Source organism: Sorex fumeus, unplaced genomic scaffold (genome assembly GCF_029834395.1).
Source record: "Sorex fumeus unplaced genomic scaffold, SorFum_2.1 ptg000072l, whole genome shotgun sequence".
Taxonomy (NCBI): Eukaryota; Metazoa; Chordata; class Mammalia; order Eulipotyphla; family Soricidae; genus Sorex; species Sorex fumeus.
The window spans coordinates 746,631-770,942 of NW_026606129.1; the positions used below are offsets into that span (position 1 = coordinate 746,631).

A 24,312-nucleotide genomic window follows, 5' to 3' on the forward strand; every position below is an offset into this window, starting at 1 on the left:
CCACACGGTATTTCAGCCTCACCCTGGGCACCCCTGGTTCCTCTCAGACTCCCCCAGGGGCTGCCCGGCTCGCCCAGACCCTTCTCTGCTGAGGCCACCAGCCCTGCCAGTCAGACAGGCTGCTTGGTGCCCCGGCACTGCACCCACCCCAGAACACTGCACCTAGCCCGGGATGCTGTGCCCACCCCAGGACACTGCACCCCCCCAGACACTGCACCTGACCCCAGGATGCTGCGCCCACCCCCAGGAACTGCAACCGTCCCAGGACGCTGCACCCAACCCCAGACACTGCACCTGTCTCCAGGACACTGCACCCACCCCCAGGACACTGCACCCACCCCAGGAACTGCACCTGGCCTGGGATGCTGCGCCCACCCCAGGACACTGCACCTGTCTCCAGACACTGCACCTGTCTCCAGACACTGCACCTGCCCCTGGGACGCTGCACTCGCCAAGTATGGCCTGCCCCTTTGTCCCCCAGCCGTGCCTGTATCTCTCTCTGGAGACTGTTTGCCCCCTCTCTGCTGGCCACTCCACCTTCATTTTTTCCGTCGTGGAACAAACATCAAAATCTTCAAATCACAATGTGCGGGAGGAGCTCATCACAGTCCCCACCCCCACCCCCCACTTTGGCTTTCTGTGACACAGCTGCCCCACTCTGACCCTCGAGCACGGGGAGCAGCCCGGGAGGGTCCAGGTGTGAGCCAGCCCCCTCCCCCACCAGGCCCTTCCTGCTGCTGCATCAAGGGGGCAGGGGCGGGGCTCAACAGCGGGCGGGGCTGGACGGTAGGGAGCGGGTGGAGTTGCTGGGGGCGGGGACCCCAGGGTTGCAGGGGCGGCCCAGACACGCGGGCAGGGCGCGGTGGGGCGAGCTGGAAGCCTGAGCCGCTCCTGGCCAGGGGGCAGGGGGTCCCCCCCTCTGGGTCTGGGGGCGCGGGAGCCGGAAGGGGACTCGGCACGGCGAGTGGCCGGCAGTGGCCAGGCAGCTGCTCCCAGGCAGGAGCCTCTGGACTCTCGAGCCCCCAAGCAGGTGGCCGCTCCAAGGCGAGGCCCTGGGTCCAAGCTCAATCCCAGACATGGCCCCGCTCCCTGCCTGAGCAGCCTGGGCAGAGCTGGGCAGCCGGAAAGAGCCAGGCGTGCCCGGCTGATACGCCGTTCCAGAACTGTCCACGAGAGGGCAGAGCGAGGGAGTGATGCTCGGCTGGAGGAAAAGGCCTGTGGGACAGTCCTGGGCCTTGGAAGCTGTCCTGGGGTCTGCACACGGGTCCCTGCGCACGGGGTCTGCACACGGGTCTGCTCACGGGCCCCTCCACTTGGCCTCCTTAGCTGGTTGACCCTGAATCTTTTGAGCTTGTATTCATTTGGCCCCAGGGAGTGTCCAGTGATGGGCAGGGGTGGGAGAGCCTCTGGTCAGCAGGGAAGAACCTGGCCCCCAGAGCAGACCGTCAGGAGCTGAAGCTGAGAGGAGGGTGCAAAGGGGGGATGTACAGACCCCGCGTACGGCCACCTGGACAACTGCCCTAAGACGGCGAGAAGCCCTGTCCGAGGGCCCCGTGGCTGGGGAGACCCGTCTGTGGACCCCCGTGCCCGCACTCTGCTGGCAGCTGGAGGCTGGCCATGCTCTCGGGACTCGCTGGTCCTATTGCTCCTGGAGTGGCCGGCCGAGCGCCACTTCCTGGCCCGCGGGGCACATCTGCGGGTTCTTGCCTGAGTGGGAACGTAAGCAGCCGCCTCAGAGCGGACGGGCTCCTGTGTGGGCCATTGTCCCAGCTTCCTGACCGCGAGAGCCGCTTTGGGGGGGCGGCGGGGCCAGCACGGTGGAGGTGCGGGGGGGTCCTCCCCCGGGGCTCCTCCGGGGCACAGGGCCGTGGGCCAGCCGGAGCAGCCGGGTCACCTGACCTGCACCCCCACCACCGCTCCCAGCAGGGCAGACCTGGGGCGCTGGGGCCCCCCCCAGCCCACAGTGTGTGGGCTTCCAAGAGCCAGGCCAGCAGCCTCCCCGTGGCCTCCCAGACACCCACTGACCCCCACAGCCAGTCACAGCTGCCCCTCAGCCCTGTGCTGGCCGTGGATGTCCGGAGTCGCATCAGAACAGCTCCAGCCACTCCCCAGCCCTGGCCTGTCCCCCCGGGCCGGGTCCGTGGTGCCAGGGGGCCTCCCCAAATCCCCGGACCGGCAGCTGCTGCATGCCTGTAACTGCCCTGGGGTGTTGCGGTGGGGGCTGGGGGCCCTGCCTAGGGCCAGCCAGGCCCGGCAGTGCCAGGGTAGAGGCCGTGGGGGCAGTTCGAACCTGAGGGCCCCATCGGCAGGTGACGTCTCTGTGAGGGAGGGGAGCGGGGTCCCTGCCTGCCGTGCGGAGCCGTGGGGACGGTCACGCGGGGCAGGTGGGGCAGATTCTGTCTGTCCCTCGGTCAGCCCCACCTCTGCTCACTGCAAACGTCCAGCCTCGGAGAAGTTCTGCCCTCACACAGCCCCGCAAAGCAGATGCTGGGGCCCATTTTCCAAAGGGGCAGAGGGAGGTGGGGAAGCCGGAGGTCTTTAGGCCCAGGCTGTGGCGCCGTCGACCCTTGACCTGTGGGGGCTCCCCGAGGGCAGCGGGTGTCGCGTCTATGAACCCGTCCCCCAGACCAGCTGGGCCCCAGAGGGGACTTGGCTGAGGCTTTCCTGACGTGCCGCGTGCGCAGGCGAGGGTCAGGGCCTCACCGCCTGCTTCTCTGCTCCCCCGGGGTTTGGCCGGCGCCACATGGAGCCTTGAGGGCCCTGGGCCATCCAGGTGGTCACTGCCTTTGGGAGCACTGGGCACAGAGCAGACGCCGGGTGCGATGGAGGCAGGAGCCCGTTCCCTGGACACTTCCACCCCCTCACCAGGCACGCTGCACGGCTGTGGCCAGTGTGAGACGTGTCCCTCCGGCTGCCCCCCAGCTCCGTGCCCGCGGCCCCGGTCCCAGGCCGGGCCTGGAGGCAGACACCGCGGGCAGCAGGCAACGGGGGTCCAGAGCAAGTGGGAAAGGCATCCCCAGACGCGGGAAGACCCTCCGCCTGCAGAGCCCCTCCCGAGGGGTGCCGGCCCAGGGTCCGCCTCCCGCTCCCCGCACCCCACTTCCTTCCCACAGTACACGCCGCTCCGGAGGCGCCTGGGGCTGCCCCACGCAGAACGGTCAGTGCTTGGCCAGCGCAGAGCGCATCCCCCGGGGCCAGGGACAATAGGCAAGCGGAAGCCGCTTCCCGCGCGGGATGCAGACCTGGAGGCAGAGCCAAGCCCCCAGTCCCCAGTTCCCGCCAGGAGCCGCTCCCCTCTCCACCTGGCCACGCCCCACCTGGCCACAACCCACCTGCCCTGCGGTCTCTGGGCGCCCCTGGGGCCAGAAGCTACGCTGCCCTCCTTCCAGGAGAGGCCAGGGCTGTGGGCGCCTCTCCTAGCCCTGAAGGCCAGGGACATCTCTGCTCCGAGGTCCCGGGGCCTGCCCCAGACTGCCCGTTCCCCCTCCAGCCACCCCTAGGCCCTGTGAGAGCTGGGGGGACCCCAAGGCGGCAGAGTGTGTGGGCAGCACACAGAACAGCAGGTGACACCAGGCCCAGCGCCAGCAGTCCAGAGAGTCCACCGTCCACCCTCACCCACCACTGGCTGGACGGTGCTCCCCAGGGAGAGGCCACTCACAGTTGGCTTGACCCGTCTTAGCTCAGCAGTGTACCCGGCGGACATCACTCGGCTCACCTGCGGCTCCTCCCCCGCTCCAGGGTCCCCTCTGGGCCTGGTCTGAGGGAGGGTCCAAACTCAGCCCAGCTGATGGCCACGTGCACAGGGGCATGTGCCAGGCGTGGGGAACTCTGGTGGACTGGGCACACCGGTGATCCCGGAGACACTGATGGATCTTGGGATCACTGGTGGATCCCAGAGATACTGATGGGTCCTGGGGACACTGGTGGATCCTGGGGAACACTGGTGGATCCTGGGGACACTGGTGGATCTTGAGGACACTGATGGATCCTGGGGACACTAATGTATTCCGAGGACACTGATGGATCCCAGAGACACTGGTGGATCCTGGGAGACACTGATGAATTCTGGGAGACACTGATGGATCCTGAGGACACTGATGGATCCCAGAGACATTGGTGGATCCCGGGGACACTGGTGGATCTCAGGGATACTGGTGGATCCTGGAGGACACTGGTGGATACCGAGGACACTGGTGGATTCCGGGGACAATGGTGGGTCCAGAGGGACACTGGTGGATCCTGGGCAACACTGACGAACCCTGGTGACACTGATGGATCCCAGAGACACTGGTGGATCTCGGGGGCACTGGTGGATCCTGGGAGACACTGATGGATGCTGGGGACACTGATGGATCCCAGAGACACTGGTAGATTCTGGGGACACTGGTGGATCCCGAGGACACTGATAGATTCCGGGGACACTGGTGGATCTCAGGGATACTGGTGGATTCTGGAGGACACTGGTGGATACCAAGGACACTGGTGGATTCCAGGGACAATGATGGGTCCAGAGGGACACTGGCGGATCCTGGGGGACACTGACAGATCCTGGTGACACTGATGGATCCCAGAGACACTGGTGGATCTCGGGGACACTAGTGGATCCTGGGGGACACTGATGGATCCTGAGAGACACTGAGAGATCCTGGGGACACTGATGGATCCCAGAGACACTGGTGGATTCCGGAGACACTGGTGGATTCTGGGGTCAGTGGTGGATCTCGGGGACACTGGTGGATCCTGGGGTCACTGATGGATCCCAGAGACACTGGTGGATCTCGGGGACACTGGTGGATCCTGGGGGACACTAATGGATCCTGGGAGACACTGACGGATCCTGGGGACACTGATGGATCCCAGTGACATTGGTGGATTCTGGGGTCAGTGGTGGATCTCGGGGGACACTGTGGATCCTGAGGTCACTGATGGATCCCAGAGACACTGGTGAATCTCGGGGACACTGGTGGATCCTGGGGGACACTGACGGATCCTGGGGGACACTGACAGATCCTGGTGACACTGATGGATCCCGGAGACATTGGCGGATCTCGGGGACACTGGTGGATCCTGGGACACTGGTGCCTGGGATTACTGATGGATCCTGGAGAGACTGGTAGATCCCGGGGTCACCGGTGGAAGGACTGCTGAGATGCTGCTTATTTTGTGGGTGTAAACAAGAGACCCCAGGTAGAGGGGCACCCCTGACCCAGGGTCTGGGTTGGGGCGAGCAGCTGGCAGCCCCAAGGATGCAGGTGCAGCCCGAGGCCTAGGGCCCGCTTCCTGGCTGGGAAGGCTGCAGGTGGCAACCTCCAGAACCCGCCCTCTGCTCCAGCTGCCTCCCTCTGGGGCTCACCTTCCAGAAGGTGCCTGGTTGCTAGGGGAGGCGTATCTGGTGTCCTGTTCCCTGCACTTCCCCCTGGGAAAAGTGCCTGCTGCTTCTGAGAGACAGAGCAGGGAGGGGTGGGGGATGGGGAAGGTGCCAAGTGAAAGGTAGGGAGTGAGGGGTGAGGGTGAGGAAGGAGGTGGGTGACTGGCAGGAGGGTGAGGGGGTGAAGAGTGAGGGTGGAGAGTGGAGGACAAAGGAGTGGGGTGAGAGGTGAGGGGTAGGTAGGCATGAGGGTAAGGAGTGTGGCAGGGAGAGTGCCGGGAGGGGGTGAGGGGTGAGGGGTCCACCCTGCCCCCGCACAGTGCAGTTCCCAGCCCACAGCCAAGGTTGTCCAGGCAGGCAAGGCCGGCAGGAGCAAAGCCCACCTCAGCACGTGCCCTCCCACTTCCCTGCTGGCCCTTGACCCCACAGCCCCCAACTGCTCCTGGTCCCCCTGTGTGAACCCGGCGTGGGCTGCCTCTTGAGACCCGGCGGCCTTGGGGTCCCTGTGCCCAGCAGATGGGGGAGGGGACCCGGAGAAACTCTGGCCAAGTCCCAGAGCCCAGTCCTGGGGTCAGGCGGACAGAGATGGGAGGGGTGCGGGGGAGAGAGCAGAGGAGCGGGGCAGGAGCCCGGCTGTGAGCAGGAGGCCGGCAGGGGTGAGGGGTCTCGGAGGCCGCCCAGGCTCCGGGTGGGGCACAGGCCGGCGGGTGCCACCGCCCCAGAGGTGGAGTGTGACCAGGAGGGCCGCGGGGTGGGGGAGGGCGTCTGCAGCCCCTCGGCTGGGCAGGGCAGAGGGAGGGCCGGTCCCGCCCCAGGCTCTGGGCGAGCAGCACCACCTGCAGCCGGAGCCAGAGACCCAGACGGGGCCCGGGGGGAGCGGGGCGCAGCCGGGCGCGGAGCGGGAGCTCGGCGGGGCGCGGGAGGGTCGGCGGCCCTGCGCGCGCGTCCCCGCGCGGTACCCGGCGCGAGCGCGATGCGGGGATGCTGCGGCCTGCGCGCAGGTAACGGCGGCGGAGGCTCCTCCCCGCGGGGTCCGCGCACCTGCGCCGCTTCCGCTTCCGCCGCCCCCCCGCCCGCGCCCCCCGCCCGGCCGCGGACATGGCCCTGCAGGAGCTGGCGCGGAGGCTGGCGGCCGTCGGCGCGCGCGCGGGTAGGAGCCGGACCTGCCCCGCCGCGGCGTCCGCGCGCTCGGCCGGGTGCGGGGCGGGGGGCGCGGGGATTGCGGGGCACTGCGGGGCACTGCGGGGATTGCAGGGGCATTGCGGGGGGCGGCGGGAGGGGTCCTGCCGCAGCCGGCGTGCGCGGAGGGCGCATTGCGGGTCCTGCTGCGCGGCGATTGCGGGGGTCCCTGGCAGGCGCATCGCCAGGGGATCGCCGAGGGGGCTCCTGCTGCAGCGGCCCTGCTGCGGGGAGGGGGGTCTTCTGGGGGGCCTGAGTGTCTCCCGGTGCTGCGGGGGCTTCTCCCCTCGTGGGAGGAGCCTGGTGTGTGGGGGGCTCCCGCTGGGGGCTTCTGGCGTGTGCGGGAGCCCCTCGGTGGGGGCTTCAGGGTCTGATGGGGCAGCGGGCACCCTGGGCCGGCTCTCCTCTGTGCTGTGCCCAGCGGGCAGCTGTCCAGGCAGTGACGTCACCCAGAGCCCAGGTCTGTCCGTGAGCCCCGGGGCTGGCCACGCCACGGAGCCGGGCAGCGCCAGGGAGCCAGTGGGGCGGCCCTCCCGGCAGGTGGGCGTGGGCCTGTGCCGGGTGGGCTGTCAGTCCCCAGAGGCCCGCCTCCTCCCGACTGCCCCCTACCGCCGCCCTGCTGCCCACCCATCGCCGCCCCACGCCCTGTCCAGGGGGCATCTCTCCGGGCTTGGGCTGCCACCAGAGTCGTTCGGAAGCAGTGGGCTTTGACCCACAGGACACGCGGGGCCATTGGCCGATTCTGTGCTGGGCACAGCAGCCCTCCGGCCCCACGTGGATCCCCGTCTGCAGCCCGCGTCCCTCCCCCGTGGACTTCCTGCGAGGCTGTGGGGTCTGTCCCCAGGGCCGAGTCACTTCCCGTGGGGAACTGACCTCGCGCTGCGACCTCTTCTCCTGTTCTGCTCTTGTTTGGGGGCCACACCTGCCGGGGCCTGGGTGTATCCTGGTGGGGTCGCAGGCCTGCTCGCCTGCGCCCCCCAGACCGCCCTTGGAGTTGCCCTCGGGGCCAGTGTCTCCTGCCCTGCTTTTTGCTTGTTTTCATGTTCTCATTCGAGTCGTTGACGAGGGTCAGGCTGTTGGAGGGAGGATGGAAGAGCCTGAGACTCGGCCCCGGGCAGGGCGGCGGCCGGAGCCCCTCCTCAGACGGCCGCTTGGGCCTTGGCTGCCTCTGAGGATGGAGACTGGGACAGGGCCTGGAAATGTATGTTTTGGAGCTCCCAGGTGGCCCTGGTTCCAGTCCCCGGACCAACCAGGGAGCCACCAGGAGCACCTGCGTCCAGGAGAGCCTCCCCCTGCCCCTCCCTGCCCACGGAGGGGCCTGCAGCCACGCAGTGACCAGCCATGGTGGAGACCGAGGGATGAGTGGGCGGTGGACAGACCGAACGCCTGCTTCTGGGGTGGTGACCCAGTGGAAAAGAGGGACTGGTGGATGGACGGACGGGGTGGGTGACGGACAGAAGGTGAGAGGCGGAGGGACCGGTGGCGCGTGGATGAGTGGACAGAGTGGACAGGATAGGAGGTGCTGCGTGGATGGCCCATCGGGCAGAGTGTGCGGGGTGGACGGATGGACGGGCAGCTGAGGATGGATGCCGGCCAGTGGACGGTGGACGGGAGGTTGGAAGGGTGGGTGAGGGGAGGGGCGGAGGAGGATGAGGATGAACAGAGCCCGGGGGCTGCTGTGCACTGGTCAGGTGCAGGCCAAGGGCGGGTCCGTGGCCACCGTGGCTGTCTGGGCTGCCGCGACGCGTCATGGTCGTGGCCATCACTGGCCGCGGCCACCACAGGGTCAGGGCGGCCGGTCCTGGACAGCACCGCGTGGAGGCTCCTCTGTAACCCTCCCCTGCCCCCGCCCTGAACCCTCCCCTGCCCCTGCCCGGACCCCCTGACCCCAACCCTCCCCTGACCACGCCCAGACCCCCGGACCCGCCCCCTGACCCCTCCCAGACCCCCCTGACCCCGCCCCAGACCCTCCCTGACCCCGCCCCGGACCCGGCCCTCGCAGCCCCGCCCCCAGACCCCGCCCCCATGCCCAGGGCCCTCTCCCCAGGGCCCTCCCGGCCACCGCCCCGGACTCTGCCTGGCCCCTCCTGACCTGCGTCCAGCCCTGCCCGTTTTGCTGGCCACGAGCCGCCTGTGGGGCAGGGCTGCGTGGGGCCTCCTTGGCCCCTGCCCTGCCGTGGGCCTGCCCGGAGCCTGCCCCGCGCCGTGTCCAGGCCGACGCTCCCGTCCGGGGCGACAGCCGTGCCCGCAGGTGGCGGGCCCTGCACGAGGTCCCGAGGCCGGGCCCCTGGGGGTCTCAGGCGCGACCCCAGGCCTCGGAACGGGGCTTCGCTGCTCTGCTCCCTGCGGGGCCGGGGGGCGGGGGCGACCTCGCGAAGCCCCGCCCGCGCCCGGTGGGCCAGCGTGGACGGGCGCGCCCCTGCCCCCCAGGGTGTCCGCGTCTGGGGGCGCCGCTGCCCTTCCTGCGCGCGCCTCCTCCCTTCCTCCGCGCGCCTGTTTGTCTGGCGGGAGGTTTCCTGCCCGGGAAGGTGTCTGGGCGCGGGGGCGGGGGGCTCCACTCGCGCCGGCCCGCAGGAAGGAAGCGGGCGGGCCCCTGTGTGGGCTCCCGGACACCAGGTCCCCCGCCTCGGCCGGCCTGGCTCAGCGCGGACGGACGCTGGACCGGCGGCAGGCCAAGGGCACCGGAGGTCGTGCCCAGCCCGGCGTGCCCGCGGGGACGTCCCCGGTGGGGAGGTGCCAGCAGCGGGAGTGGGGCAGCCCGCAGAGCCGGGCCCGGAGCACCCCATGGCTGCGGGGGGAGCCCCCCACGGGCCCCCGCGTTCCTGCTGGCCGCTGCCCCGGAGGCGCCGGGGGGCCCGGAGGCGCCCAGAGCCAGGTGAGCGGGGCAGGGGCGCCCAGGAGGTGTGTGGGCCCTGCTCGGCGGCCGCACTGGTCATGCCCACAGCCGTTTCCCCGGCCGTGCCCGAGCCCCCGGAGAGCCGGTGGTGGGAAGCCCGTGTGCCCCCGGGTGCTCGGAAACCCCTGAGCTGTGCGCCTGCCGCGGGCCTCTGGGCAGTGAGAGGGACGCTCAGACTGCCAGGGGCTGGGAGAGAGGCGACTCTGCGCCCAGGGGAACCCGCCAGGCTGGCGTCCTGAGGACCCCCATCTCCTGACAGATGGGGACAGGGCGGCGGTGCGACCCCTGCACCCCCTCCTGCTCCCCACCCGACAGCCCGTGGCACTGTGCTCCCGCTCTCTGCTCAGATCCTAGGAAAAGTGCTCTGCGGGGGGCGGCCCAGGGCCCACCCCGGGGGTCAGCGTGGGTTCCTGGGGCTCCTCCAACGTGGGCAGTGGACACTGAGCCCTCTGTGTGGGAGGGTGGCGGCATGGGGCCACAGCTGGACTTGGGGAGGTGGGAGCACGGCTGGCCCTGGCCGGGGGTTCCCTCCCCCTACGGACTCAGCGTCGGCGCCCCTAGTGCTCAGAGCCCCTTCACAGCCCTTCGTGCTAGTCAAAGCTCCTTCAGACCAGCTGGAACCCTTTGTGCTGGCCAGTCCTCCTTCCTGCTAGCCAGCGCAGCCATGGGAGTCAGTACTCTTGCATGCTGGTCAGTACTCTTTTGTGCTAGTCAGTGCTCTTATACTAGTCAGTCCTCCTTCATCCTCAGGCGAGTCAGTCCTCCTTCACGCTAGCTAGTGTTCATGTCTCCTGCCCATTTCTAACTCGGGCTTGTTTGTCTTGGGGGATCGGACCACAGCCGGTGGTGGTCAGGGCTCACTCCTGGCTCTGTGCTCAGAGGACCATATGGCGGTGCCAGGGCTCGGACCCGGGCTGGCTGCTGTCCTCTCGCTCTCCCTGTTTAGTGCTGGGCGAGGCCTTGGCACTGCCCAGTGGTGGCGTGGCCCGGCACAGGTGCTGGGCAGAGGGAGGGGCCCTCCACCACATCTGGCCTGCCCCCCCCCCCTCTGGGGCCCCCTGCTGAGGGGTGACCGAGTGTCCGGAGGCTGTCCTGACCACCATGTCCTCTTGTTCCAGCCCGGAGACCCCGGAGCGTGACTGAGAAGCTGAAGGGCTGGAGGCGACCGGCCCTGAGTCCCGCTCCTGTGTCACCTCCCTCCCCCCCCCCCCCGCCCCGCCTCTGTTGTCCCTGCGAAGGTCACCTGAGAGGCCCCGGGGGTGGGTGGGAAGGGATGGTCGCATTCCAGAGGGCCTTCGCTGCTCTGCTCTGCCCCCGAGACCTGTTCCGAAGCGGCCACCCGCGCGGGCCAGCAGCCGATGACGTTGGCGTGTGTGCGCTCGAGGGTGGAGCGCGCCTTGGCCGCGGGGAGCAAGTGCCCGGCGCTGCATCCTGGTCACAGAGAAGCGAAAGTGGACGGGCAGCTGGTCCTCGCGCAGGTTTTAGGGGCCAAAGTCCAGGCGAAGGCTAATGGGTAACCGTGCCGGAGCCGAGCCTGCGGCTGGGCCATGGGGGACGGCAGCTCGGCCCGCATCTCGGTGGCTGAGATGAAGAGCTATTACCTGTACTCCGAGTGGTGCTCCTGGCTGCACTCGGCCGCCGAGGGTGAGTCTGGCCACACGGGTGCCACCCAGGGGCCCCTCCCCGCTGGCGTCAGGGCTGCTGGCCGCTTGCCCGCAGACGGGGCTCTGGGCACTCTCTCCTGCCGTCTGCCCGGAGTGCCCACTGCCCCCCTGTCACGGTCCGCGAGTCCGGCCCTCCTGGTGCAGCCGGCACAGGCCGAGGGGCACAGCCAGAGATCGTGCCTGCCGGACGGCTCCCGGGGAGACCCCATGGTGTGGACGGGACACGCCCGCCACCGGCTGCCATGGGGTGAGGGCGCAGCCCCACTGTTTGTCCGGGCAGGAGGCCCCTCACTCTGCCGGGCGTCTGCTGGTGGGGGTGCAGCTCCCTGCTCCTGGCAAAGTGCTCCCTCAGTGCTCCTGCAGAAGCCTCAGGGCCGGGCACGGGGGCTGGTGCTCGCAGACCCAACACCCAGGCAGGGCAGTGGGCAGAGCAGTCCCCAGGGCCCGGGGGCCCGGGGAGGCAGCTGGCTGGAGGCCCCCGGTCTCTGTGTCAGACCGAGTGCTGGGGCCCCTCCCTTCTGCGCCCAGAGAGAGGGGGTTAGAGCCCCACTGCTCAGGAGAGGGGGTCGTGGCGGCCCGCCGCTGTTCACCCGCCCTGTCGCAGGTCTGGAGGAGCACAGGGCAGGCTGGGTGTCTGGGGATGGTCGGGGAGGCACCACCCACCCTGCCCCCGTGGCTGTCTTGGGGCTCCCCACGGCTGTGGGGCCGGTTGGCTGCAGAAGCTGGAAGTTCAGGGCTGGTCTCACCCACCTCATCACTGTCCAGAGCCCCTCACAGTGTCCAGTGGTGGAGGACAGTCAGGACCCTCCCAGCTCTGCCCGGGACCAGGACAGAGGGGCGGGCGGGGGCTGCCCGGCTTTCCAGGCGTCGAGGGGGTCTGTGTGCTGCCCCTCCCTCGTTCTCGGTCGTGCCCTCGCCCTTCCCGTGTCCCTTGGGGAGGCCACGCACACGACAGCTGACAGATGGCCACTGCACACCGACCTCATGGTCGCATTCATGGCCCGAGTGTATCACCCATACGCTCACACCCACATCCTCACACCCACACGCAGACACTGCCAATACACTGTCCTTAACACTCGCACCTACCGCACTCAGACACTCGCCTTTACAACACTCATACCCACACTGACAGTCACACCGACTCACTACTACACTCAGACGCAGACTTCTCACACTCATCCTTAAACTCGGGCTCACACGTCCATAGGCTCAGAATCACACACTCAGATTCACGCTCACTCACACTCACTCATAGACTTTATACTCACATACACTCACACTTTGACTCAGACTCACGTCTATGCTCAATAATATCACTCTCACGTCCTCACACTCATACTCTCACACTGTCACACTCACACTCTCACGCTCACTAATACTTAGACTCTTACAGACTCACACTCATACTCTCACTGTCACACTCACACTCTCACGCTCACTAATGCTTAGACTCTTACAGGCTCACACTCACACTCTCACTCTTACAGCCATGCTCATATGCTCACACCTGCACGGGCCAGTGCTCTCACCTGCCCCCTGTAGAGCAGGCGGGGGCTGCACAGTGTCTGGCATGGGGTCCTGGCACATGTGGGTGTTTCTGCCTGGTCTGGGGGCTTGGCCCAGGTGGGCGTCTCCTCCTCACCTGGGGACCTTGCATGGGCGAGTCAGCTGGGCGCCCTCATGACCCAGGCACGTGGTGCATGTGAGTTGTCTCTGGTGTGGGAACCTGGCACAGGTGGGCGTCTCTGATGCTGTGATCACGGTCTGCCAGTGCTGTGTTTGGTCACCTGCTAGGGACGAGTGCGTGGCTCTGACAGGTGCCACCTGGAGGGAGCGGTGTGGCCTTCGTTGGACGTGCGGCTCCGGAGGCCAGTCTGGAGGGCCACACCCAGTGGTCTGCCAGGTGCCTGGCTGGGGTCTGGCTTCGGGGTCTGCGATGGGGCAGGGTGCGGCAGGGCTCCATGCGGGCGTGTCAGGAAGGCAGAGGCCCTGGGCCCGGCCTGTGCTGCCCCGAGAACTGCCCGCGGCTTCCCTGTTTGCTGTGTGGGCGCGGCCTGCTGGTGACACGGCTGCTGTGTTCTCACCCACGGCTCTGCCGACGCGGCCCCATCATCACCCCACAGGCCCCTGACTAGAACCATGGAGGGTCCCGGCTGTTCCCACGCAGCCTGCTGTCACCATACCGGCCCCATCTGTCACTGCCGCTATAAGCGTGGCTGTAACCGTGACTGTGAAGACAGCTATGGCTGAGGCTGTGACCCGGGCTGTAACCTCAGCTGTACTGTAGCCTCAGCTGTGAGCACATCTGGAACAGGAGCTGCACCCACGGCTGTATCTTCAGCTATAACCACGACTGTATCTGTGGCTGTAACACAACTATTATCTTCATCTGTAACCACGGCTGTATCTGTGGCTGTAACCATGGCTGTCCCGGTGGCTGTAACCACACCTGTATCCACAGCTGTAACCACATCTATAACTGTGACTGTAAGCAAGGCTGTAACTGCGGCTGTAACTGTGGCTACAACCTCGGCTGTAACCACACCTGTGTCCACAGCTATAACCACATCTGTAACTGTGGCTGTAACCTCGGCTGTACCCACGGCTGTAACCTTGGCTGTACCTGTGGCTATAACCTTGGCTGTAACCTTGACTGTACCCGCGGCTATAACTGGCTGTCCTCACACTCCCAGTGCTCCGTGTCAGGCGGGACGCACACTGTGCTGCCTTCGCTCCAGGCACTGCATGTTGGGAGCTTGGAGTCTGGGCTGAGGTTCTTTTCATTGTGTCCATCTGTCCCTGCTGGGCCCTAGGGTGCAGCTCCCACCCTCTCCCTGGTGGAACCCCCGGCCACTCTGCAGCTTTGTGGGTTGCAGGACCCTGGAGGTGTGAACCTCGTCCACTGCTGCGTGGGTTCTAAACCCGGCGGCACCCACGGTGGGGGTGGACATCTGCCCCGTGCGGGGCCTCTGCAGACGGAGCTGACTCAGCACAGCCAGGCTCAGCTCCTGATGCAGACGGGAAGCAGAAGCGAGAGCCGCAGGCAGCCTGAGGCACACCCCTGAGAGCGTGCCGGAAGTAGGTCTAGGGTGGCGAGTCCTTCACTGTCCTCACACCAGGTGACCGGAGGGTGATCAGGGTGTTCTCGTGACATCACCTGGCAGCCCTGTTGAGGAGAATAACCGTTCCGGTGCAGAAAACAACTGAGAGACCCAAATGTGCTACACTCATTTACGCCTTTATTTAAGAAGTGTCCAGTATTAGCAGTTAGCAGCCTGGGGCCGAGGGACCAGGCCAGGGCCGAGGGATCAGACTCAGGGCTGAGAGACCAGGCCGGGGCTGAGAGAGCCAGTTTGGTGCGGGGGATAGTACTCCCGGGAGTATCAGACATTTTGGCCAATCTGGGGTTCAGAGAACCTTCTGGAATGTTGACCACCTGCCTTCCAACCTAGAATTAAGCTGGGCAGTGAAGCCCACCGTCCTGCGTGTCGGACTCCACTGGGTACGGCCAGTGTCTCTTCGCAGGCATTCCTGGGCTCCACGGATAGGAGCCGTTGTGAGCTAAACTCAGGGGACCGGGTGGGGTGTAGGCGGACCCCGTGGCCGTCCATGCTGAGGGCTGCTGCCGCAACAGTGGATCCACACAAGGGTGCTGGAGGCCCCGAGAGAAGGGATGCGCCCATGACCCAGCGGGCTGAGATCTTGGGAGACATCTGCCCCGAGCACCACTCTCTCCAGCCCTCAGCCCTGCACCCTCAACCCTCACCCTCACATCTGCACCCTCACCCCTCGCCCCTGCACTCTCAGCCCTCGCCCCATGCTCTGCTCTGCAACCCGAAGGGCAGGGGCTTTCCCTAGGGCCACCCCAGAGACAGACGGAGTCTCCGGGTCCCTGGGGTGGTGAGGTCCGTGCTCTATGCCTGGGGCCCAGTCTGGGGCCTGGTCTCCCCGCCTTCCAGCATCTGGGCTGTGTATGGTGTCTCAGCCGCCCTCCACAGCACCTGCACAGTGGCTCCTACCGTGCCCTGCGCCCCCACACAGGGTGAGGTCAGAGGGTGCCACCCCCAAGCACCTGTGCTGAAGCCTTGGGCCCTCCCCAGCGCTGCGGGGGCTTCCGTCTTGGCCGGGACACTGCTGTCTGCAGCTGCCCTGTCCGTGGGCTGCCTCCCGCTGACAAGGCTCCAGCCGTGTTTGCTCTCGGTGGCGGGTGTGGTCACCGCCTCCGATGAGACTCGGGCTGTTGACATTGCAGGAGGGGCCACTTCCGCTCCCCAGGCCCAGCCAGGGGGAGTCCGGGCTCCGGCCTGCTGCCCAGGGACCCCAGGGACAGGCAGGTGGAGTGAGAGGGACCCCCTGCCTGCTCCCAGGAAGACCCCAGCTGGGGCCTCACCTGCCCTGGGCATCTCTCCACCCCTCACCTGCCACGGGCATCAGGCCCCGCCGACAGCTTGGTCACCCTGTGCGTGGAGCTGCCGTGTCCCCCAGGCCCACGTGGACCCCCACAGCAGCCCTGGCTCGGGGCAGCCCCTCCACACGGAGCTCTGTGAGCGTGCCCATGTGTGCTGTGTGTGCACCATCACGCGTGTTCTGTCGTGGCACATGTCAGGGGCTGTGAGCAGAGTGGCCCCTCACACTCCCTCCCCCAGGAGTGTCTGCAGCTGCCCGGGCAGGGTGTGGCCGTCTCCCATGGCCTCTGCACCCACGTTTCCGTGGTCAGATCTCTGGGACGCAGGCCTCGCGGGGGGCAGCCAGTCACTGTTCAGGTGCCGCGGCAGGTGGGCTGGACTGACCGTCCTCCCATCGGGGCGTCCAGCTCCGGGGCCGTCTGTCACTGCTGAGCCAGGGCTGCTGTGGACACCCGCTGATGGCAGTGGGTCCTTCCTGTGGCCCCTCGCGGGGACCCTGTGCTCGCCTGCCTGCTGCCCGGGAGCTGGCTAGCCGGGTCCGCCCCCACGCTGGTTTGGTTTTGCTCGGAGCCCGCCCTGCCCGCCCCGCCCTGCCGCCGAGCCACCCCTCCAGCGCTCAGGTGGGACCCGGTGCCCGGTAGCACGCGGGCTCCTGCGCCAGGGAGGCGGCCGCGGGCCGGCAGGGGGTCCGGACGGGCGCGCTGGCAGCCGGCTCTGCCCCGGCACCTCCGGGGTTAAGAGAGCGGCGGCGCGTGTCGTCACCAGGGGCCTTGGCGGCGCGGAGCGGCCGGTCGGGCCCTGCGGAGCCGGTCGGTGCGTGTCGTCTGCGCCTGCGGCTGGAGGATGCGGCCGCGCCACCCCCGCGCCCCTCCCGCCCCGGCCCCGGCCCCGGCGCTGTCCTGAGCGCCCGCCCGTCGCCGCGCCCTCCGTCCGCCGCGGCCACCGCAGCGCGACCCTCCGCCCGGTCCTGGCGGCGCAGGTGCGGGGCTGGGGGTGGGGAGCGGCTGGGGTGGGCGTGGCCTCCCGCCGTGGGGGGATTGGAGCCCGGGGCAGCCCCCAGCAGGAGTCGGCTCTGGCCTTGCGGTCATCCTGCTGGCCGGGCTCCAGGGTGATGCGGAGCCTGTCCGGTCCCTGGGCACCCGGGAAGGCTCTAGGCCCAGACGCGGGGGGACGAAGCCCACTCTGTCCCTTAAAGGCAGACGTAACTGTGTGGGGCAGGTGTGAGTGGGACAGTGTGTGGGACAGGTTGCGAGGGGGGGGGGGAACTGTGGCACACAGTGTGTACAGGACAGGTGTGTACAGGAGCGTGTGTGCGGGACAGTATATGGAGGATAGGGGTGCACGGGACAAGCGTGTGCGGGACTGTGGGGGACAGTATGGAGGACAATGTGGGGGGCAGGTGTGTGGGGGACAGTTTGTGCGGGACAGTGTGTGTGGCTCAGGTGTGCAGGTGTGTGGACAGGTGTGCGTGGACAGGTGTTCGCTCTGAGCCGTGACTTCCTGGTGCGATGGTTCTCAGCTGCCACTGGAGAGAGACGCCCGTGTGTCACTCTGCGACTTCGGGCTCAGGGCTGTTGCCGACTGCAGGGCCTGTGTCCCTTGGTCAGCAGGCCCCCTGGGACCTCCCACGGTGTGTTCGGGGGTCAGTGTGTGCGGCTCCCTCCTCGGGAGAGTGGAGGGGTGTGGAAGTGCCGGCCAGTGAGGCTTCTCACGGGCTGGACACAGGCCTGTCTGCTCCTCCATCCTGCTTGGGGTCGTGACCTCACACCGCGCTGGCTTCGAGCAGGGTCTCATTTGGGGTCACATGCCACTGACCTGTTGCTTTGACATCAGTGAGGTTCTGATACACCTGATCACGTCCACTGCTGACCGTCCAGCCCAAGCCCCTTTCAGCCCCCGACATCCCTCCTCCATCCTCCTCTTCGATCCTCCTTCATCCTCCTCTCTCCTTCTCCCTCCTCCATCCTCTTCCATCCTCCTTTCTCCTCTATCCTCCTCCATCCCTCCTCCTCTTCTATTCTTCCTCCACCCTTCCTCCATCCTCCTCCTCCATCCTCCTCCTCTATCCTCCTCCATCCTTCTCTTCTATCCTTCCTCCATCCTCCCTCCTCCCTCCTCTTCTATCCTTCCTCCATACTCCTCCATCCTCCATCCTCCTTCATCCCTCCTCCTAAGTCCCTCCTCCCTCCTCCTCCATCCTTCCTCCTCCACCCTTCTCCATCCTCCTACACCCCTCCTTTCTCTACCCCTCTCTCTCCAACTCTTCTCCCATTCTATCCTTTGTCCTCCCTTTCTCTTCATCCCTCCCCTCCTTCCTTCTCTTCCATCTTCCTTCCTTCCTTCTTATCCTCCTCTGTCCCTCCTGTGAGGTCTCTATTTCTATCTCACACGCATACACAGATACATTCACACACACACACACACACACACACACAGCCTCTCTCCCGTCTATGGCCCTGGGACTGGGGGGCAGTTCAGAGCCCTGGGAGGTGGGTTTGGGTCCTGAGAAGCAGGAACTGGCTCTGTCCCCTGCAGTCCCGGTGTCTACTCCTGCCGTGTCATGCTGCCGGAGGTGATGGTAGTGGGCCCGTGCGCTTCTTTGTTGGCTCTTGTTTGGCCCCTTGGTCCTGGCCACGCGTCCGCGCCTGCCTCTCAGGGAGCTCTGGTGTGGGGCAGGGGGGGCAGCAGCCGAGCTGTCCCCCGGTTCTCTGGGGAAAGGAAAAGTCTCTTTTGTCTCGAACACCAGTGGGGTTACAAGCGTGCCGTGTGCAGTGCCGTGACACGTGTGTGACTGCTGTGGGCCAGGTGGTGTGTGTTCTTGGGATGTGGAAGCCACACTCGCCACTGCAGATCAGAACATGGTAGTGCCCCAGAGCACACAACTGTGGAGCTGGGTGTGCAGGGATAGGAGGGGGGACGTCAGCATATGGGGTCTGGCTGTGTGGGGACCTGGGTGCGGGGACCTGGGTGTGTGGAGGGTTGGGGTGTGTGGGATCTGGCTGTGTGGGCGTTGGGTGTGTGGGATCTGGGCGTGTGGGGATCTGGGTTTGTGAGCGTTGGGGTGTGTGGGATCTGGGTATGTGGAGATATGCTTGGGGATCTGGGTGTGTGGGGATCTGGGTATGTGGGATCTGGGTATATGAGATCTGGGTGCGGGGATCTGAGTGTGTGGAGGGTTGGGGTGTGTGGGATCTGGCTGTGTGGGATCTGGGCGGGTGGGGATCTGGGTTTGTGAACGTTGGGGTGTGTGAGATCTGGGTGTGTGGAGATATGCTTGGGGATCTGGATGTGTGGGATCTGGGTGGGGATCTGGGTGTGTGGGGATCTGGGTATGTGGGATCTGGGTATATGAGATCTGGGTGTGTGGATATCTGCTTGGGGATCTAGGTGTGTGGGGATCTGGGTTTGTGAGCGTTGGGGTGTGTGGGATCTGGGTGTGAAGATCTGGGTATGTGGAGATCTGGGTGTGTGGGGATCTGGGTATATGGGATCTGGGCATATAGGGATCTGGATTGTGGGATCTGTTTGGGGATCTGGGTGTGTGGAGATCTCCTTGGGGATCTGGGTTGTGGGATCTGGATGTGTGGGGATCTGGGTGTGTGTGATCTGGGTGTGTGTGATCTGGGTATGAGGGATCTGGGGGTGGGATCTGGGTGGGTGGGATCTGGGTGGGAATCTGGGTGTGTGAGTTTCTGGGTGTGTGGGGATCTGATGTGGAGATCTGGGTGTGTGGAGATCTGCTTGAGGATCTGGGTGTGTGGAATCTGGATATAGAGATCTGGGTGTGGGGATCTGGGTATGTGGGTATTGGGGTGTGGGGATCTGGGTGTGTGGGGATTTGGGTATGTGGGATCTCATTGTGGGGATCTGGGTGTGTGGGGATCTGGGTGTGGGGATCTGGGTATGTGGGGATCTGGGTGTGTGGGATCTGTGTGGGGATCTGAGTGTGTGGATCTGTGTGGGGGGATCTGAGTGTGTGGGGATCTGTGTAGTGGATCTGGATATATGGGATCTGGGTGTGTGGGATCTGTGTGGGGATCTGAATATGTCGAATCTGGGTGTGCAGGGACCTTTGCGTGTGGGATCTGGGCAGCAGGGTTTGGTATGCAGGATTTTGTGGATAAGGACTTTGGGTTCCTGTAGGTCCTGCGGGTATCCATGCTGCATGCCCTGAGCTCACAGGACACTCAAATGTGCCTGTGGGGGCTCGACCCTGCAGTCCTGTTTGGCCACCAAAAGGCCTGGGGGTTCCTGCTGCTCCTGCCGTGGCCTGTGGGGGTCCCTCTCCCTGGGACTCTGGGCTTTGGTGCCACACTCTGGGCTCTGCGTCCTTCACTGCTCTGCCTCCCGGGTCCGCCCGAGCCCCTCGCCTGAGGCAGGAGCCCTTCTCTCTCCAGAGGAGACTCTGCAGGTCCCTGGCACCCTGTGGGTGCCGGCAGCTGCTGGCCTGGCCTGGGCACTGCTCCACAGCAGCTGCTGGTCACTGGCAAGGCCGCCCACCCCCCATGAGGACAGACCCGCATTGAGCCGGGCCTTTCACCAGGGTAGAGTCGGGCTCAGTAGCTCCACGCTCTTGTCCGGGGACCATCGGCATCGGCTCCTCATAGCCTGCCAGTGCCACTGAGGCCCCCTGAGCCCCAGTGGCCCCCGGTCCCCAGAGTCTCTGCATTCTCAACTCCAGGTAACCTCAGCGCCCGGCAGCCTGGACCCCCGGGGTAACCTGGCCCCCCTGGGTAACCTAGACCCCCTGGGTCCCCTGTACGCCCGGGTAACCTTCTCCCTTGCCCCCAGATACTCTGGACCCTGGGTATCCTCCCCCCGTTCCTCCCAAGTACCCTAGCCCCCCATCGCAAAGGCTTCTGGGCAAGTCCCTGCTGCAGCAGCTGGAGTTGGGTTTCTTGGGTTCCTGCCCGGACCCTCATCTGCACCGGTGGGGGTTCCTGCGCCCTCTGGGGTGGGGCTCTCTTGTGGGTCAACCGTGACCCCCTTGTCACACCACAGGTGCCCCAGGCGGACAGGTGTAAGGGGGCCGTGACCGTGGGCTGGGGTGGGGGCCATGACTGGGGGTCGGGCGTGGGGCCGTGACGGGGGGGGGGGGGTCAAGGTTGGGGGTTGTGATTGGTTGGCCATTTGGGGAGTTGTGACGGTGGTGGTGGTGGTGTATGTAAGGGAACTGTGGCCGCGGGGCAGGGGTGCTCCCCTCTGGGATCCTGTTTGCTCTCTGCCTGCTGTTGGTGGAGGCTGAGGACACACCCCACAGGGTAACATCACGACTGTCCTGGTGATGCCCCCAGGGTATGGCCACAGGGTCAGTCAGAGGCGGCTGCTGAGTAGGGGTGAGTGTGAGTCCAGTGGGCCACGGAGCTGAGCTGCCCCGAATGTGACCTTGGGGGTCCCCAGAGCCCCACCCCGGGGTCCTAGGGCACAGGAACACTGGACAGCCTTGTAGCCACCCCCCTCCAGCCCTCCTCATGTCCGGTGCGGCCGGGTAATTGCTTGGTCTGTGCTTGCGGCTCGGGGCCGGCCGTGTGTGGGGCTTTGTATGTGCACAGAGCCGCCTGTGAGGGGCTGCCGGGGGCGGGGACCCCGCTTCCTGCCAGCATAGGACAGAGTGCCCGCGCTCCCCTCGCCTCCCTGCACAGTCACTGAACCACGGCTGGCTCTGTTTCTACCCCCAAAACAGGGCAAAGAACTTGGCCGCCTGCAGAGCACTGGGGTGGGGGGGTGGCTTGGGGGTTCCCGTGGGCGCTGGGGGCCCCCAGTGGCATTGCCTGAGAGGTACCGGGAGCACAGCAGTGAGGACTCAGCTGCCAGGACCCCCTGCACGTCCCCACGTCCCCTGAGCCTGTGCTTTTGGTTTTGGGGACACCCCAGCTCACTCCTGGCTCTGCCCGGGGCAGGGCCCTGCGTGGTGCCCGGGGTGGAACCCGGCCAGCCGTGTGCTCATGGTCCTGCCCCGCCCCGTGGCGTGCTTGTGATAGCGAGTCTGTGCTCGGCAGACAGGCGCCTGTCCAGCCCAGTGACCGCCACCTTCTCTCTGCAGATGAAATCATGCACCAGGACATCTCGCCGCTCTGCGCGGCCGACATCCAGGACCAGCTGAGGAAGCGCTTCGCCTATCTGTCAGGTACGTCCGGCAGAGGCAGCGGTCACCTGCCTGCCTGGACATCCTTGTGCCGTCACGGAGAGCTGTGTGGCACAGATGCAGGAGTCTGCCTGCCCAACTGCTGCCCTGTCCAGCGGCACTGTCAGGCCACCGCTGACCCCTCCTATTTTATGCCTGCTGCCCCATCTAGTGGCACTGTCAGGCCACAGCAGGCTTCTCCTGTACTGGCCTCCTGCTGCCCTGTCCAGTGGCACAGTCCACCCTGGGTGCCCCCAGCTGGCAGCCACAGACTGTCGAGGCATGGAGACCCTCTCTCCTGCCCCAAACCCTGGCCTTGGGACCCTCCACTCCCCAACTCGAGGGCCAGCTTCTGACCCACCACTGAGACCACCCGTGCCACTCTGCCAGGCGCTGCAGCTCTCGGCGGCCTCCTGTGGACAGTGCCCTCTGCATCCCACAGCCTCCTACCCAGGCGTGATGGGTGTGGGGGCCAGTGGGTGGTGGTGCCGTGGCCTCCTGCCCACTCAGAGCCATCAGTGCTCCCTCAGCATGCAGGCCACCGCGGGCCAGACCTGGGAACAGAGAAGGGGCTGGTCACAGACGCACACCAGACCCCACGCCCCATGGTGCACACAGCCCCGAGCCATCGTTCACACCCACGGCACCCCCACGTTCAACCGGGCTCCCGGCAGCCTCCTGGGCCTGCCCGCACCCCCTTGTCCCATGCCCACACTCAGATGCGCTCCAGCCCAGGGTGCCGGGAGCAGAGAGCCTGCAGGGCCCCTGGAATCTACGCGACCCAGAGGCCAGCATGTGCAGCGTGTGCTGGACGGCGTCCAGGCACTGAGCTCTGTCTCCCCAGGTGGCCGCGGGCAGGACGGCAGCCCCGTGATCACGTTTCCCGATTACCCGGCCTTCGGCGAGGTCCCGGAGAAGGAGTTCCAGAACGTCCTCACCTACCTCACGAGCATCCCCAGGTGCGGCTGTGGGGGGGGGCCTGCAGGCGCAGGTTTGCATGCAGGTCTGCGGGGCAGGAGTGTGTGTGCAGCTGTGCCCGCAGGCAGGCAGGCCAGTGCACGTGCTTGTGTGTCTGCAGGAGGGGAGCAGGTGTGTGTGTGCAGATGTGTCTGTGTGTGTGCAGGAGGGCAGCAGGTGTGCGTGTATGCAGGCAGGTGGGCAGCAGGTGTGTGTGTGCAGGTGTGTGTGTGTGTGCTGGAGGGAGGCAGTTAAGCGTGTGTGTGCAGGTGTGCATGTGTGCAGGTGTGTCCGCATGTGTATGCAGGTGTGCAGGTGTGTGCAGGTGTGTGTGCAAGTGCAGCTATGTGTATGGGCAGGAAGGTGGCAAGTGTGCAGGTGTGTTCAGGTATGTGTGCATGTGTCTGTAGGTGTGCATGTGTGTACAGGTGTGTGAGTGTGCAGGTGTGCATCTGCATGAGTGCAGGTTGTGTGTGTGTCAGGTGTGCGTGCGAGTGCGGGTGTGTGTGTGGGCAGCAGGGCGTCAGGTATGCGTGTGTGCAGGCAGGTGTGTGGACAGGTGGGTGGGCTCCGAGCACTGCTGCTCCCACCAGCTGGGAAAGCAAGCGGCCTCCTGCCCTCACCTGCAGGGTTGTGTCCCTGCCCATGTGGCCAGCACTAGGGGCCACTGAGCCCCGTGTCCCCAGCACCTCCCACTGTCTTGAGACAGCAGACCCTGAAAGCCTCCGGGGCCTGGCGTGGGCAGCTGCACCCATGTGTGTGTCGTGCCTCGGTGCTTGGGGAGCACTGCTCAGTGAGGGATGCTCACGGGCTTGTGGGCCTCCGCAGTCCTCATCTCCCAGGCGGGTGCTGCCACCTGATGGCCAGGGTCGGCATTGCTCCCCCAGCCTCCCGGGAGCAAGTGGACGGGGCCTCTGGCCAGCTCTGTCCCCTGCCCACCAGGCTCCAGAGGGTTGTCAGTGCCCACAGTGGTGGCCAGTGAAGACTGAAGCTGAGACAGAAGGCACACACATACATGCACACGCATGCCTCCACATATACCCACCGACTGTGCACATGTACACACGTGTGTTCACTCACGCATGTGCAGGTACATGTGTCTGATGCACAATCACGTGTGCTTACCCGGGGGTGACCAAAGCCCTTGACCGGGGACCCTGGCCAGGGGGTGAAGGAGACCCCGTGCGGGGAGGGAGGGGGTCTCCAGCACTCCCGGACCCCTGTGAAGCAGCTCCGGTTCCCGGCACCATCCCCTTCCTGTGCCCTCCCCATCACCCCTGCCCGCAGCCGGTTCCTTTGAGCATTTAGGTCCCTGCGTATCTTGCCACCATGATTGTCATTTACGTTCTGTCCTGGGACCCTGCGCCTCTGATTCTTGGACAAGTGGGCAGCAGCCCTACCTGGATCTCCACAGGGCCTCTCACCCTGTGGCTTCTCACCCATGTGGCCCACGTGGCCTGTCATTCTTGTGCCACTCACCCACCTGCCCGTCTTCCTAGTGGCCCCTCACCCACGTGGGATCTCACCCACATGGCCAGCCATCCACACAGCCTCTCGCCCATGTGGCCTCACCCACGTGGCCTGTCATCCTAGCGGCCTCTCACCCACGTGGGCTCTCACCCAAATGGCCTTACCCACATGGCCAGCCATCCACGTGCCCTCTCACCCATGTGGCCTCATCCACATAGCCTGTCACCCATCTGACTTGTCCTCCA

General features: G+C 66.1%; 1 protein-coding gene across 4 annotated transcripts in view; it reads left to right on the forward strand.

The window, feature by feature from the left end:
* Nucleotides 1–6,312: 6,312 nt before the first annotated feature.
* Nucleotides 6,313–24,312, forward strand: part of MCF2L (MCF.2 cell line derived transforming sequence like) — a 40,543-nt gene continuing 22,543 nt past the window's right edge. For 2 of the 4 annotated variants that reach the window (XM_056129797.1, XM_056129794.1), the window contains exons 1-3: nt 9,329–9,422; nt 21,560–21,643; nt 22,485–22,599. In XM_056129797.1, coding sequence (XP_055985772.1) covers nt 9,332–9,422; nt 21,560–21,643; nt 22,485–22,599 — 290 coding nt within the window. In that variant the 5' untranslated portion in view covers nt 9,329–9,331. The other 2 variants (XM_056129796.1, XM_056129795.1) reach the window with 2 other exon arrangements.